At 42.3% G+C, this 15,712-nt stretch overlaps 1 protein-coding gene across 2 annotated transcripts in view; it reads left to right on the forward strand.

The window, feature by feature from the left end:
• The first annotated feature begins 510 nt into the window (after positions 1-510).
• Positions 511-15,712, forward strand: part of glcci1b (glucocorticoid induced 1b) — a 39,261-nt gene continuing 24,059 nt past the window's right edge. For both annotated transcript variants that reach the window (XM_083636464.1, XM_083636465.1), the window contains exons 1-3: positions 511-638; positions 785-1,175; positions 5,789-5,937. In XM_083636464.1, the coding sequence (XP_083492590.1) occupies positions 854-1,175; positions 5,789-5,937 (471 nt within the window). In that variant the 5' untranslated portion in view covers positions 511-638; positions 785-853. The remainder of the gene's footprint in view (positions 639-784; positions 1,176-5,788; positions 5,938-15,712) is intronic.

Raw genomic sequence — 15,712 nt, forward strand, 5'->3', positions numbered from 1 at the left:
CAGTAACACATTACAATTCACACATTTTCTCAAAAGGGAACACCCACAGAATCAAAACGTGATTGCTAGCTAATATGATTTATATTTATATTGAAGAATAGCCTAACACTTGTGGAAAACGATGCAGTCATAGACTTTAGGCCTGATGACAAAACTCTTATTATAGTTCTGCCCCCCCCCCCATAAATAGGCTACTATACAAGTATATCGCCTGTATCCATGAGTAATATTTTACAAGGTGGTACATATTTATATTATTTTACATGTAGGTAAAATGATAGCACATGTAGGCCTATTATTTTCATCAGAAACTTTGCCCATACTTGCCCATAACACATCACTGATGTGATTGGCCGAAAGTACAGTCCATAGACAACATTGCACCAATGAGCGATGTTACTGTACAACTCCGCTGTCCAATCATAAGCTCAGAAGTAAAGAGCGTAACCCGCCCACGTGTATCAGCCAGTAGTCTTGCCGATACAACTGTCATTTATTACTAGTGAGTGGAGTGGACATGGCGAAGGCAGGGCGAGAGCTGAAAAACACAAATTATACATGATAGCAAGTGTCAAAAATAACTTAAGTTATGTATGTTACGTTTACGGACTAGGGCGACATGCGGTAATATCCTCCAGGTAAGTTTGTCACCAAATAATACGCTTTTTTGCTGTTTTTTCCCTCGACTACACGAGTTGAAATAGAAAAAAAGGAAGCTAACGTTTTTCCCCCTTTTGCTAACGAGCTAATGTTTATCTCTACCGTTTCCTCACCACCTCCACAGAAGCAGCAACTTTGGCAGTACGTTCCTCTCAGTGCGACAGGGTTGACGAATTGAAACATTTGTAGGAGGATGTCAGCCCCCAACAACTCGCTTCAGCAGCCGAGAGTGAGACGTAGCAATGCGGGCTCCCCCGGCTCAGCCACCAACAGCTGTCGCTTGCACCCCATCCGTGCCACCGTGCCCTACCAGCTCCTACGCGGGGGTCAGATCAGCCCGACACGGACTCCGAGCCTCTGCGTCGGCGGAGGCAGCAGCAGCGGACCCACGACCCACAGCCGAGGCTCGAGTCCCCCCTCCAGCCCCACGCTGAGTTCAGGAAATGCACATGCCAAGCAGAGACTGTCCCCTGAAAATAAGGACTCCTGTCCCCCAGACTCACCGGTTTGCAGAGGTAAAAAGAGTAGCTACTTTTCAGCTGCCTTGCCTCAGCCAGGCTAGAGAATGCCATGTCACCTCGTGTGTACCATGTGTTGTCCGACATGTCTCACGATAACTTGTTTTGGCCCACAGCTGCTATTTTGATATCATTATTTGTTGTGTATAAAGCTATTATGGCAGTGGAGTAATGAGGCCATCACTTTTGAGGGGGTAGCCTGTAAGTCTGAAACAAGGTTGGCATTGAGTTGTTGCATTAACTTAGCTATTCAGTCTATCATCCACTTAGAGAATTAGGCACTCATAAAGAGAATTAAGTGCACTATTGGCTCCCTTATTTCCTATGGAGGAGGGATTTGGCAACAAGACATGCTTACAGTTGTAAAGGGGCCACGTCAGTCAGTCCCCATAGTAACAGTGCTGAGCTAACAGTCAGGTGTTGCCCATTCTAGCCCCACTCCATACATATGCTCAACACATCTGGAGCATAATGTGCTCAGCTCCACCATGTTGGCCTGCACATGGAGGACAAGAGCTGTGACATTTTTGTGTGGTGCTGCTGAGCTGCTGCTTTCAGGTGATAGGGAGACAGGCTGTAGGAGGATATGAGAGTCCAGGCAGTCCTAAATCAGCGTTTTTCACTGCTTCTCTAAATCTTGTTTATGTGACAGTCTCTGCTGCCAAATATCGACGCTGCGGCTGGTTTTCAGACCGATACTATTATCCCTTCATGGGCCAGCACTGCATTTTTTTTTATTTTTTTTTTGCTGGAAGAATCATGGCCATTTTCTGGTGTTTTCTGTTAAAAACACAGATAATCACACGCTATCTGGTGCTGAGTGTCTAAAGCACGTTGTGATACGGAAGTGTCTGAATACAGCTCGATTTTCCAGTAACTTGAGCCACACAGACAGACTGATTCTACTTGCCTTTCTTAACCCTGGTGGATGTTTCTGAAGCTGCATCAGTTGCCATGAAAGCAACCAGGTATTTTTTTTACTACAATGACCCTCGGCACTTAACGAGATCAGGTCGTGAATCACCACGCACCGTACAGCAACCACGGTGCACCAAGTGGATCGATGTTGCTTCCATTAGCCAAATTTAAGAGCTTCTCTTGCTTTTAAACCAAAATGGCAGCGTTCTTGTCTGACAGCTGCACTGCGGCTATTCTGGTGCTGATAACCACGTTTGTGACAATGCTGTGGCTTGCTTCACATTCCTCAGTCCTCTGAACGAGATGACCTCTCTAACCCTGACCAGTGTACCATGCCAGGCAGGAAACTAACTTTTTTCCTTTAACGACTGAGTGGGCAAGCTGACCGGGCAGAGACAAATATGCTAGTATTTGGCTAGTGGTTGGTGTTAATATGCACTACCATTTGGCTAGTGGTTGGTGTTAATATGCACTAGCATTTGGCTAGTGGTTGGTGTTAATATGCACTAGCATTTGGCTAGTGGTTGGTGTTAATTTCTCATCCCAATGGCATGCCACACATTCCTCAGTCCTCCGAAAAAGATGACCCCTAACCCTGACCAGCGTCCCATGGCAGTGGTGATGATGGAGACTTGACCCTGTGTGATGTCTGTGACCTCTCAGTCCAAACAAGTATAGGAGGCCTCAGATGACAACTATGATCATATCTCTGAAGGGTTTGGTGGCTCAGAGTCAAACTGTAGCTACTAGCTAGGCCTGTTGCTAAAAGTGCAAATGGTCTCACATTCGGTAGGAAACAAGCAATTAGAAGACTGTGAGAAACTCATAAACACATTGATGTCAGTCTGCGGGATTTATAGAGTTTGAGTACAATTTAAAAGTTTTCACCAATATTGTACTTGCTTCATGACATCGACCAAAGATGACCTGCAAGTCTTAACGCCTTGTTCATTAGTTCAATTTTGTCATCCTGCCTGTTAAGAAATTAATTGCAGCCTATCCAATTTGGGAATTTGCAGAACTTTATATTGCAATTTCATTTTGGTTGGATTTGAATACTGCTGTAAATCACTCGTACCATCTTAGCCTGGTGACGATGGGGTCATCAGGACAAGAGACGACAGAGGGAACGCCATGGACGAGGGGGTAATATTTCACCCCACGACCTTTAGGTTCACCAGCATGACATCATCCTCTCACCACACCGTCCCCAACAATGAAACCCCCCCTCACTGTAAAGTGCCAGCTGTGCTGAAATGGTCCGGCTTCATTGTCACCCATTCAAACTGCAGAGTAGGAGCAAATGTGAAAATGAGCATGTTGTCCAAATCGGTCAACTCTGGAACTTATTTTTGTAGCTTTTCCTGCCGGTGCATACCCGATTGAACAGAGTCTGGGTTTTGAGGCGGTACTTGGATGTTTTGCACGTCAGTCTACTCTACTCTTCACCAGGTACTTATCATGGTGCCGTGATAAAGTGTGCAGTGGTTTTTCAGTTAACTGAATAAAATTAAATGAATGTTGGCTTTGCTAGCAGTGTTTGCACGCTCGACCAATGAGGTATAGTATACTCAATCTAGCCCAAGCTAGCTTGTGTGGCTGTTATAGAATGAGAGGTGCCAATACAAACAAGCCATTTCTTGGGCCAAATGAAGACACTTTATCATAACTAATTAGAACTTTCTAAGGGCTGCTCAACATCGTTATCACAATTATCACCAAGTAATTCACATTTTTGAACTTCCATATTGAAATATAGGCAGCAGGGAGGCCTAGTGGTTGGAGAGGTTGCCCCATAATTGGAAAATGATACCCCCACTTTGTCCATTAGCATCCATGTGTCCTGTCCAAGTGAGACAGAACCCCTACCTGCTCCATCGTTAGCATCAGCTAAAATGTGAACTTCATTTCATTTAGCATTTCCACTGTAGTTGAAATAGTCAACACAACATGTATGAGATGGCAAAAGTGCAGTAATACATTTACTTTGTCCTAATAGTTCCGATGTACAACTGTGATCACAATATCTACTGTAGCAAACATTGCTATTTTCATTTGAGCCTTTATCTCGCAGAACTATGAAAAACTACAGGAACAAGTTATGCTAAGATTGACTGATTTGGACAAGAGGTTTGTTTTCACATGTGCTCCTGCTCTGCAGTTAATATAGCCCTCGTTTAGCCATGAAAATGCAGAAACCTTTTCCCAGCTTGATAAATGCCCGTTGAAGGGAAAACTGATTAAAATTCAAACTGAAAGTATTCCTTTAATATCAAATAAACCACTCATTTACCCCTGAAATCAGCAGATGGACTGCTTTGATGTCTTGGCTTCTTTCACGTCGTTTCATTTCTCTCACCAGGAGATTATTCTAGTCTGGCAAGTGGGGAGACGATGGAAAATAACCACAAGCCCGGTTCTGAGAACACCGGCTTGGCCTATATCAATATTGATGGAAATTTAGCCTGCTTCCTTTGTCTACAATGCTTCAGGGAATTTTACTGTAGCCCAGTAAGCTTACTTAGGCAATACCTTTGGGTGGGTTTGCCTATGTATTCCCTGAACAAAGAACAACAATGAACGGCTATTTAACTCTACTAGGAGAGAGATGTCGCATGTAGATAGTTGAGTCTGTATATGTTAGTTTGCGTGTTGTTATTGGAAAGGCGTCTGCACTGGCCTGCTCAGACGAGGAATGAAGGGAATGAGCATATTTCCTGCTCATCATCCTCGCCCTTTACACGCTCTTTGATTTGGAAAGCAAGCAGCTTCTGTTGGCTTTCAGCAGTCACAGAAAGTGTCCTCCTGGCTAATGCATTTCACCCAAAGCATGCTGTCCTCTCACGCTGCTCTCAAACTTGTCTCTGTGTTTTGTGTTTGGGTGTTTTTAGTGTGTGTTTTTTTTATACTGCGTGTTACTGCAGGAATGTTGAGTGGATGCAGGCAGTATTGATGTGCATATTGTGGTGTGGTTGTTTATGAGTTCTTTATGTGGGTGGTGTGTGCTTAACTGCTCTGGCTCTTGTAACATCAGATACTCTGGCTCAGCCATTCACATTTGCTTCAGGCCTGAACTCTTGGGCCTGTGCTGTTTACCCAGCAGCACTAAATGCCTTTGACTTGAGATTAGCAAAATTGTCCATACTTTTGAAAACAAGAAGACTATGGAAGGCCAACTCCCATCTCTTTATACTTTATGTTGCAGTAACCTCACTTATCTAAGATGATCTACGACAAAATCCTCATTGTAATGGATTGCTCTTCCAGGGATTTTTGCAACTTTTTCAGTCTGGGACCTGAGTCACAGATCCAGTCTTTTGGGAAAGGACTTGAGTTCAGTGAAACATGTCTCACTTTTTAGAATGTGGGGATTCACCAAATTTAGCCCAACTCCAATGCATAGTTTAAACCAGGCCAAGGAAACTGCCTTCTTTTGACAGTGCTTATGCAATGATTCCCAGTGGATGTTTGTTTTAAATTACTTTCTTCTACAATGCTAATTTCTGTGCCACTCAGGATGTGGCCCGCAGACTTTTAGCTTTCATTCAGTTTGCACTAAGTGATTTATTGCTCACTGGCAATTTAGTATTTTTGAGCAGCCTCAAGGGTTTATTAAAATTGGCTCAGGAGACACCAAGGCCAACATGGGTGTGTGCCTCATCCTGTTGTTTGTATTTTCTCTCAATTCACAGCAGAGCGATCCAAGTTACAGGTCCGGGGGTCCAGTGCCATCCGCCGGACGTCTTCCCTGGATGCCATCACTGGGCCGTACCTCACTGGCCAGTGGCCTCGTGACTCCCATGGACCCTACCCTTCCTGTATGAAAGACAAGGCCACACAGGTACCCGCCAGTCCGGGAAGAACACTAACTCTTTCGGGCTACGAGCCACAGTGTGCAGTATATCCCCACACCAGCTACTTTGCACCTTTCTCCCAGCCAACTGTTAGAAAACGCCTTCCAAATGATGGTTGGTTTCCTATTAAAGTGGCTGGTAAATGACACAAATTTACCAGCCACAGCCAAAGTCTGAGCAGCACTTAGTTGACGACTGGCGTTGATTTCCCAATCTGCTGCCAATTAGAGATGTAACGTATGAAAATTTCACATCGCGATTATCGTGACCAAAATGATCATGGTTGTCGTATTATCACGGTATTCGTAATTTTTTTTGCTGAAAATGTTCAAAAAGTACTGAGAGACTCACTGAAATCATTTTGCAACGTTTTATGTTGAAAACTCAGACCCAAAAAGGATTGATAGATTTGATACACTCACTGAAATCATTTCTCCAAGGCTGCATGTTTGCATCTGGGAGACTGTTGCCAACTTTGGTTTGGTTGATGATGGACAGTATTTACCAAGTTTTTCAAAGCACTGTAATCATGGTGCCACGGTTTTAATGATAATGAAAATTTGAAACGGTACGGTTATCGTAAGGAATTTTATCACGGTTATCATTAAAAACCGGTTATCGTTACATCCCTACTGCCAATACAGCTAACAGGCCTAATAGATTTTAGTGCAAGTAGTCTGAAATGTATTCACAGCATTACATTTGAACGTCACTTCCCGCTTCAGCACTGTACCAGAGATTTTCATCCGCCATTTTTTCCCCCATAGACATTTTATAAAATGCTTATAAAAATAGTTTTTACTTCATCAAACCAAACGGTTCAGCTATATTTAGAATCGGGAGAGACCATAGAACATTTCACTCCGACCAAAACTTAAAAAACATCGAAAAAATATTGTCTTTAAATCCGCAATTTTTTAATGTTTTGGTCTGAGTGAAATGTTATGTGGTCTCTCCTGTTTCTAAACATATCTGAACCGTTTGTTTTGAACCAGTAAAACTATTTTTAGAAGTATTTTTAGAAGTATTTTATGAAATGTCTATGGGAAAATAAATGGCGGATGAAAATCTCTGGTAGACTGCTGAAGCAGGAAGTAGGCGGCCACTTTGCCTCTCTATTGTAACACTTCATAAGGCCTATCTATGGATTTTACATTGAGCCTGACCACAGTTTTCCTGGGCAGCAGCCCACACATCAGCACCCACTAATCTTGTCATGTGACTGACCGCTTCAGTTTTTCTCCATTTTGGGGGGGTTGGGGGTGGGAGTGTGTTATGAAAGAATATATTGAATATGTATGATCATGACACGGCCATTGACTAGGGCTGCTCCCTCTTTGCTAACAGAAGGCTTTCATGTGTCTGAATGAAGACCGCCAAGCCTCATTTACATGGACTTCATCCCTTTAACCGTTCATTCACCTCGCATGTCTTTGTGTGCCGGCTGAGGAAGTGGTGAGTGGGCCATGGAAGATTTCTTGAAGTAGCTGCATACAGAGTAAACACTGGCCTCTAATAACCGGGTTCCTGTGTGCGACTGGAAAGTATGGAAAATCAATTTGATAATTTCCAGGTCTTGAAAAGTGTATTAATAGCACAAAAAGCAGTCTGGGAAAGTAGAGAAAGAAATTGGTGTTCAATCCTGATTAGAACTGCGATGATGAATCAATTCGTCAGTCGATTGACAGAATATTAATCACCAACTATTTTTTTATAATCGATTAATCGATTCATTTTTAAGGATTTCTTTCTCTTTCATTCCAGCTTCTTAAATGTGAATATTTTCTTTAGTCTTCTATGACAGTAAAGTAATTATCTTTGGGTTGTGGTGGACTGTTGGTCAGGACAAAAGAAAACATTTCATGATCTCATCTTGGGCTTTGGGGGAAAAGTGGTTGACATTTTTCACCATTTTGTGACATTTGAAATGACTAATCGATTAGTCGAGAAAATAATCAACAGATTAATCGTTAATGAAAATAATTGTTAGTTGCAGCCCTATTGTAGACCCGCTGTCATTTCATGTCATTTTCACATAAATCACATGTCATAAATGCCCAGCCGCTCTCAGCATCACATCATATTGAACAGGTGCCAAAAATCCAGATCTACAGATCCTTTCCCAAAAACTTTGAATATCATGGAAAAGTTAGTTTTTTCCCATAATTCCTTTCAAAAAGTGAAACTTTCTTAGATTATAGATTCATGACACACAAATTCAAATATTTCTAGCCTTTATTTGTTTCATCTTTCATAATTTTGGCCTACAGCTCCAGAAACCCCCCCAAAACAGTATTTCAAGAAATTCGAATAGTGTGAAGAAAATCAGCAGTTACTTCTCAGTTATGACTGACTCCAGCCTCAGTCCACTCCCTCTGAATCTCTTTTGAATCGTCTTTGCTTGACAATCCGCTGAAGCCCACGGTCATCCATGGTATTTCCATGATATCCTAATTTCTTGGAAAGGATCTGTATGTGGTGGAGCGTGACACACTTGGAACAACTCTTGAACGAGAAAACGCACAAAACTCCCCCAAGGACAGTCAGAGACCACTTCCTGTTAACAAGCTCTGCCTGGAGCCCGTTCACTCTTTTGACAACACAACAACAGCACAAACCGGGAGACAAAAGGTCCCCAGCTTCCTTTGTTGTTGCAGCAGGGCGCAAGTTCAAGACAGCCTCCTCCTTTGAGCTGTAATGTAGCTGTGCACGGAGGTGGACTTGTTTGCACCTGTCCCCCAGGCTATAGCAGAGAGCCAGGAGAAATCCCACTGCTTACCACCTGGCCCTCATGGCTGCCTGCTCCGCCTGCCCTTTGTGTGGGGAGTTGAGGAGCAGAGGGCCCATACATATGCTAATCACTGTTCCGGGATAGGTCTGTGTGCCCTAGGCCCTGTGCTTGGAGAACACAGAGAATGTCTGTATGAAGATTAGACAGACATACACACAGCCAGAGGCACACACACACACACACACACACACACACACACAGCCGGAGGCGCGCGCACACACACGCACACACACACACACACACACACACACACACACACACACACAAACACACCCACTTAATCCTGCTTTAGCGCTGCATTACACAGTATATCAGTGGCGATCAAATAACAGTGCCCCATATTTGCTCCACAAGAGTTGAATGTGGACAGATTTGTACATTGTTGATTTCTAAGTTTATCTCAGTACAAATTGAACCCACAACAACATAGAAACACAAAAACCCTCTCTGAGATATTGATCCGCTCTCTGGAGCGTTCAGCGAGTTTCAGACATGCACAAGATAACAGATAGTTAGAATGCACGTTCTCTTCATCTCAGACCCCCACGCCGAATGATAGCAGTGGCATTCTGTTCACATGTCTCTGCATGTAATCTAAACAAAGTGTGGCTCTATTGAAGCCCAGTCATTATTTCCTGCTTTGGAACACAGTGGGATTCTTGAGGATGTTGCCTGCATGTAACCCTTTGGGTGGGATTCATAATGGGAAGCAAAGCTGCAGGCTATCGGTAACATAGTTTTATCTCAGCAGAACATTATCAGGCACAACACCTGGCACACCAGTCTACAAAGCACACAGCCCAGGCCGGAAGTTCAACAGCTAGCATGAGAAAAGGCCTCTGAGGTAAATAAAGGTGGGAGTTCTTGTTAACCGACGTAACATTTGTTTGGGGGCCAATTGTCAATAAAGAAAGGTAGCTTGCGGCCTTCTTAACTGTCTTGCCCTAACAGTATTCTGAATACCCCGGGGGAAAATTAAGAGTTTGATTGCATGGGGCCTCTGGGTAGTGTAGAGGTAAAAGCACTTTCCTACCTAACACCGCAGAGAACCCGGGTTCAATTCCCGGCAGCTGTAAACTTCTGGCTTGGTCAGACGTTCCTACAGACACAATTGGTCGTGTCTGTGGGTAGGGCTGGGTATTGGCAAGGACCTCACGATACGATACGTATCACGATACATAGGTCGCGATACGATTGTATCACGATACATTGCGATACAATGCATATTGCGATATATTGCAATACTCTAAATTTACTGAAAATTAAAAAAAATAGAGCTAAAAATACAACACGCTGTGTACCACCCAGGTAGTGTAATAATATGTACATCACTTTATATTGATAACTTAGTGGACACATTTAGTAAAAACTGCTGAGTGTTGAGTGTCTTACTGAACGCACTGAAACAAAATATATTGCCCTATGGATTTTATTGCACAGCCCTATCTGTGGGTGGGAAGCCGGTGGGGTATGAGTCCTGGGCCCATATCTCATGCCCAAGTCTTAGTGCAAGGGCAAATCTTTGCTAGTTTCTAGCACTCAAAACCTCCCTTTTTTCTTGTAATGACCACTGGGTCACTACATCAAAGGACATATTTCACCGACCCAGTGGTCATTTAATGGTCATTTTATGGACAGCTTCATGAAGATTGTTGATAAGCATGCCCCTATGAGAAAGTGTATTGTGAAAGCTAGACCAGCTCCATGGCTGAATGAGACTCTAAAGAGCCTCATGAAGGAAAGAGACGAAGCCAAATCTACATTAGTAAAGTCTGGATTAGTGGAGGATAGATTTCAAGTATTGTCAACCGAGAAACCAGGTTACAAAACTGAATAGATCAATGAAGAAGGAATATTACATGCAAAGAATAAACACTGTAAAGCAAGATGGTAGAAAGCTCTGGAAAACCCTCAATGAAATAATGGGGAGAAGGAAAAGTGGCGGGGCTTCCTTTGTGGAGTCAGAAGGCATGTTTCTGACCAAACCATCTGATATAGCCAATTATCTTAATGATTTCTTCATAAATAAGGTCTATGCACTAAGACAGAATATGGACAATACTGATTCTGATTCTGATGATCTAAAGCTCATAAAAAAATCATGTGATGTTAGATAAGAGTTGCACTTTTCAGTTTAACAGTGTAGATGAGCGGGAAGTAAGGAAGCTGTTGAAGTCTCTCCCTGAACACAGCTCAGTAGGTACTGACTTGCTGGACAGTAAGGTACTTGGTCTGGCAGCTGACTATGTTTATGGTCCGATATGTCATATATTAAATGCACGCTTAATGAAAGGTGTTTATCCTACTATCTGGAAAGAGGGTAAAATTATTCCCTTACCTAAAGATGGCAGACTAGCACTCACTGGGAAGAACAGTAGACCTATCACTATTCTCCCAGTTCTCAGTAAATTGATGGAGAGAATAGTCCACTCACAAATACAGGAATACTTTGACTGTAACGGCTTAAACACAAGTTTTCAACATGCTTACAGACATAACCATTCAACTTGCTCCGCCCTTACAGTAATGACAGATGACTGGCTCAAGGAAATGGATAACTCAAAGAGGACTGGTGCGGTATTACTTGATTTTAGTGCAGCATTCAATGTCATAGATCATGAACTGCTCATCGGTAAACTAAAATGCTATGGATTTAGTCCAACCGCTATCCTATTTATGAAGAGTTATCTCACAAGTAGGACACAAAAGGTATATTACACTGGCAGCTGGTCTCACTCTAACGTCTTGGACTGCGGGGTCCCGCAAGGGAGTTGCCTTGGGCCACTCCTATACGCCATTTTCACAAATGACTTGCCATCAGTTTTGTGTAAAGCAACTGTACAAATGTATGCCGATGATTCCACACTGTATTATGCTGCAAAAACTGTCAGTGGACTGGACAATGTTTTATCAGCTAAGTTAAATATGGTTTCTGACTGGATAAAAAGGAATAAGTTGGTACTGAACATCTCGAAAACCAAATCAATTATCTTGGGATCGAGTCATAAACTGTCATCTGCACCAAAAATGAGTTTGAACTTGTCTGGGGAACCTATTCACCTTATGTAGCCACGCCCATTTGACCTGGTTGTGTGGTCGTTCGACGACTTCCGGCAAAAAAAAAAAAAAAAAAAATGGCTGGCTGCTCCAATATAATCTAACTCTGAATTAACTAATAATTTAGCCAATTGTGTGTAACATACCAAATAAAAGCAAACGGCAATGTCTAAGAATGCAACGCCATGTAACTGGCTCGTTAATTCTCGCATTCCAGGGAATTAGGTTAACGTCTGCGGGTCTTATAGACGTAAGTGGCTCGAGCTGCGCTCGGAGGACAGAAAACCTTCTGAAGCTTTCTTTGTTGGAGTCCAGGTATGTTTTACAAGAAAGTGCTCATCATTGTCGACGATAACGTTATCTGACCTGGCTAACAGTGGATACTCTGCTTGCTTGCTGTGTACCGAGCTCAAAGTAGTTGGCTACGTTCTTTGTTTTACACCCTGCGCTGTCCGCTACAAAAACAACTCTCTTCTTCATGACGTTCTTTCATATTTGGCGCCGTGACCGCCGGAAGTGTTAATAGGACCCGGAAGAATTTGGCCCACTGTAAGGTCTGAACATAAGGTGAATAGAACAGATAAACAAAGTAAAATTACTGGGCACAATAATTGATAGGCAGCTGTCATGGGCAGAACACATTGACACCATAGTGAAGAAGATGGGTAGTGGTATCTCCATGGTGAGGACATGTCTTTCTTATGTCCCTACATACATTGTGGGACAGGTGGCTAAATCTTTAATTTGATGTCACCTGGATTATTGTGCACCTGTTTGGGCTTCTGCATCCAAAGGTCAACTAAAGAAATTGCAAACTGCCCAGAACAGAGCTGCCAGGTTAGTCTTACATTGTTCCATAAGAACAAACATTATCAGTATGCACTGTCAACTCTCATGGTTAACGGTAGAGAGAATAGGCTGGTTTTCAACACGGTTACATTTTTCAGGAACATTGTCTTTTCTTCTCAACCTGTTTTCTTATACAGACAAATTGTCAAATGCAGTCAGGTTCATTCTCATTTCACCAGGTCAGCAGATGATGGACAGATTATGTTACCACACCCAAAATCAAATGCTTTAAAGAGGACAGTTGTTTATCGTGCCATCAATCACTGGAATAATTGCCCCCAGAATATACGTAACTTAAATAGCAAGGTATCTTTCAAGTACCATCTAAGAACGCACTACTTAAATATGTGAGCAAATACTGTTCACGTTTGGGAGTGGAAATACCTAATGTATGAATGTAATAATGAATGCCTACCCCTACCACTTTTTCTGAAACATTTCTGATGATGTATATAATGATGTCTATAATGTTTTACTGCTCTTAGGTTATCATTGTTAAGTGAATTGTGTTTTTCATATGTATCTCGTCACTTGCTATGTTTTGTATTTTGTGTTGTCTTTCTGTGTGGACCCCAGGAAGACTAGCTTGTCACTTTGGCGGCAGCTAATGGGGATCCTTTTAAACAAGAAACAATTTAAAGAAAAAAAAAAGTGAGATTTTGAGTGCTAGAAACTATTTGCCCTGGCACTAAGACGTGATCCTCCCACGCGCTACATCCTGTATATAGTATTAAAGACATCAAAACTATAAAATAACACAAATGGAATATTAATGCTCTCCAGCATGACAGTAAAATCATATTAGCATTAGCTACCTCAAGAAAAACAAGTGCAGTTAAGGATGGGATTGCTTGTAGTTGTATGTGTGAAATATTGAATCATTGGAAAGCAACATAAGGCTGTTAATGGTTTTAATGGTGTCTTCTGTCTTCTACATAAGCCAATGCAGATGATCAGCTGCAGGCTCAATTCTCATTAGAGTTTGCATCATTGTTGATGTGCCTAATATTTTGTTCTTGCGAGCTGCAAGTTGCAATCATGACCTTCATCACTAACGACACATTCATTTTGCCCTCCTCGCCTACATTAAATTTAAAAACATTTGTAGCCCATGGAAAGTATTATGTGGTACTTGTTGGAGATTGAGAGAAAATATAACTGGCAACTAGATAGCACTTTACATTTCACTGAGTAGCACGTAGCATGCCCAGTTGCCCACTTTCACGTCATACAACATCTGCAGGAACTTTAGTTTCTCCCTCAACGCCCACGTCGACAACTCCATAAAACCTGTCTGCCCTTTTACAGCAAACTGCATTGAAGGGATTTAGGCATCAGCATTAAGTCCCTCAACATTTGGCAGAGGCATCAAATGGCACAAGCTATTCCATAGGCCATGCGCAAAATGTTAATGCTAAAGGCTAGCTACACATCTGCTGTCCAGCATGGCCACAGAGACAGTGGTCTCTTTATGAGAGCACAAGCCCCCATTTAAACTGCTGTCCTTTTCTGGGGAGCCAGTGCCAGCAAGCCAGTGCAAACGGCTTCACTGGTGTTCCTCATTATTCACAGTGTGATATTCCATAGCGTGGCTTGTGCGTTCGTCGGGGACAGCCATAGAGCTTTTTCTGTTAGCGCGCGGAGTCACACATAAGGCAGTGCGAAGACATTGACATTTCAAATGTCTCATAGCACTGTACTGGCCGTACCCTTTTGGACGTTTGAGGATTTTGTTTGAGCACCAGAGGCACTGTTGATATGCATAATCAAGGGGGAAGTACGTGGTTTCAGACAAGCCTATGAAACATCCTCAGTCTGTTTCTGTTTTTGCATATATTTACATAACTTAACCGTTTCCTTATTTATGTAATGAGAGTTCTGAAAGACATGTTCACCGAGACAGAGCTGACTCTGTGCTCTTTGCTAGGGAACGTTTTGTATATCAGATATTTCATGCTGGTGTACTTTACTATCATCAACACATTTGTGTGTAGTCTCTTTAGCCTGGGATAAGCCTAGTACTGCGCTTTACATATTCTGTAGATTATATTCATACTGGGTGTGTATTGGCTTAGTTAATAGTGATACCGGTTTGTGGACTTGACAATTCAACACCTCCTGTGCTTTTAGGTTTTGTCTGAGGCTGATAAGTTTGTCTTTTTGCCAGGTAACCAACCATACATCCTATACTTATATTCTCAAAATGTGATTGGCTTGTAACATAATGATAATGGCTGGTGGATTATGGAATTGACCAGCCGCTGTGACCTGTAGACAACAAAGTGCTTTTCCTGTCCTGCCACAGATGTATTTAGCTTCTCCAGGCTAACTAAGAAGCACTGAAACATGCTGTGATGATGTCTTTCCTGTTGGATGTAGCTAGGGGTGCTCCGATCCGGCTAAGCCACGATCCGATCCGTTTCCGATTCCTGGGGTCACGATCCGATTCCAGAATCGATTCTCGATTCCAACGATTCTCGATTCTCTCAATTATGTAGTTTTATATTGCAATAACACACAAAGGTAAATATAAGACAAAAAATGACAAAAAAAATGAAAAATGACAAATGTATTAAAACTTCAAATTCAACTTCTGTATTACAGTCAGGGCCTAAATTCATTTTGCAAACTAGGGGGGAAGTCCCCCCTTATGTTCTTCAGATAAGATGGATTTATAGGCTGCACTGTAATTTTTTTTTTTTTTTTTTACGATTTTAAGAATCGATTCTTGGGAGTTTGGAATCGATCCAGGAATCGTGGCATTAAGAATCGCGATCCTTTCAGAATCGATTTTTTTGGAGCACCCCTAGTAGCTATTTCCCCAGGGTTATTATCATCCCATGTTGACTGTTTATCTCCAGGGTTATTATCATCCCATGTTGACTGTTTATCTCATTTCATTGATTCCACATTTTCAGCTTTACTTTTGAACACACGGCAGTCATTATTACTTCGCCCATATTTTTCTCGACTCTTCTTCTGAGCATTTTCAATTTGAGGCATTTAGCTGACGCGCCCTATCCAAAGTGACTTATAATGAATGGGCAGGTAAGGGTTCACTGTCT

The sequence above is a fragment of the Poromitra crassiceps genome, assembly GCF_964638095.1.
Source record: "Poromitra crassiceps genome assembly, chromosome: 1".
Classification (NCBI taxonomy): Eukaryota; Metazoa; Chordata; class Actinopteri; order Beryciformes; family Melamphaidae; genus Poromitra; species Poromitra crassiceps.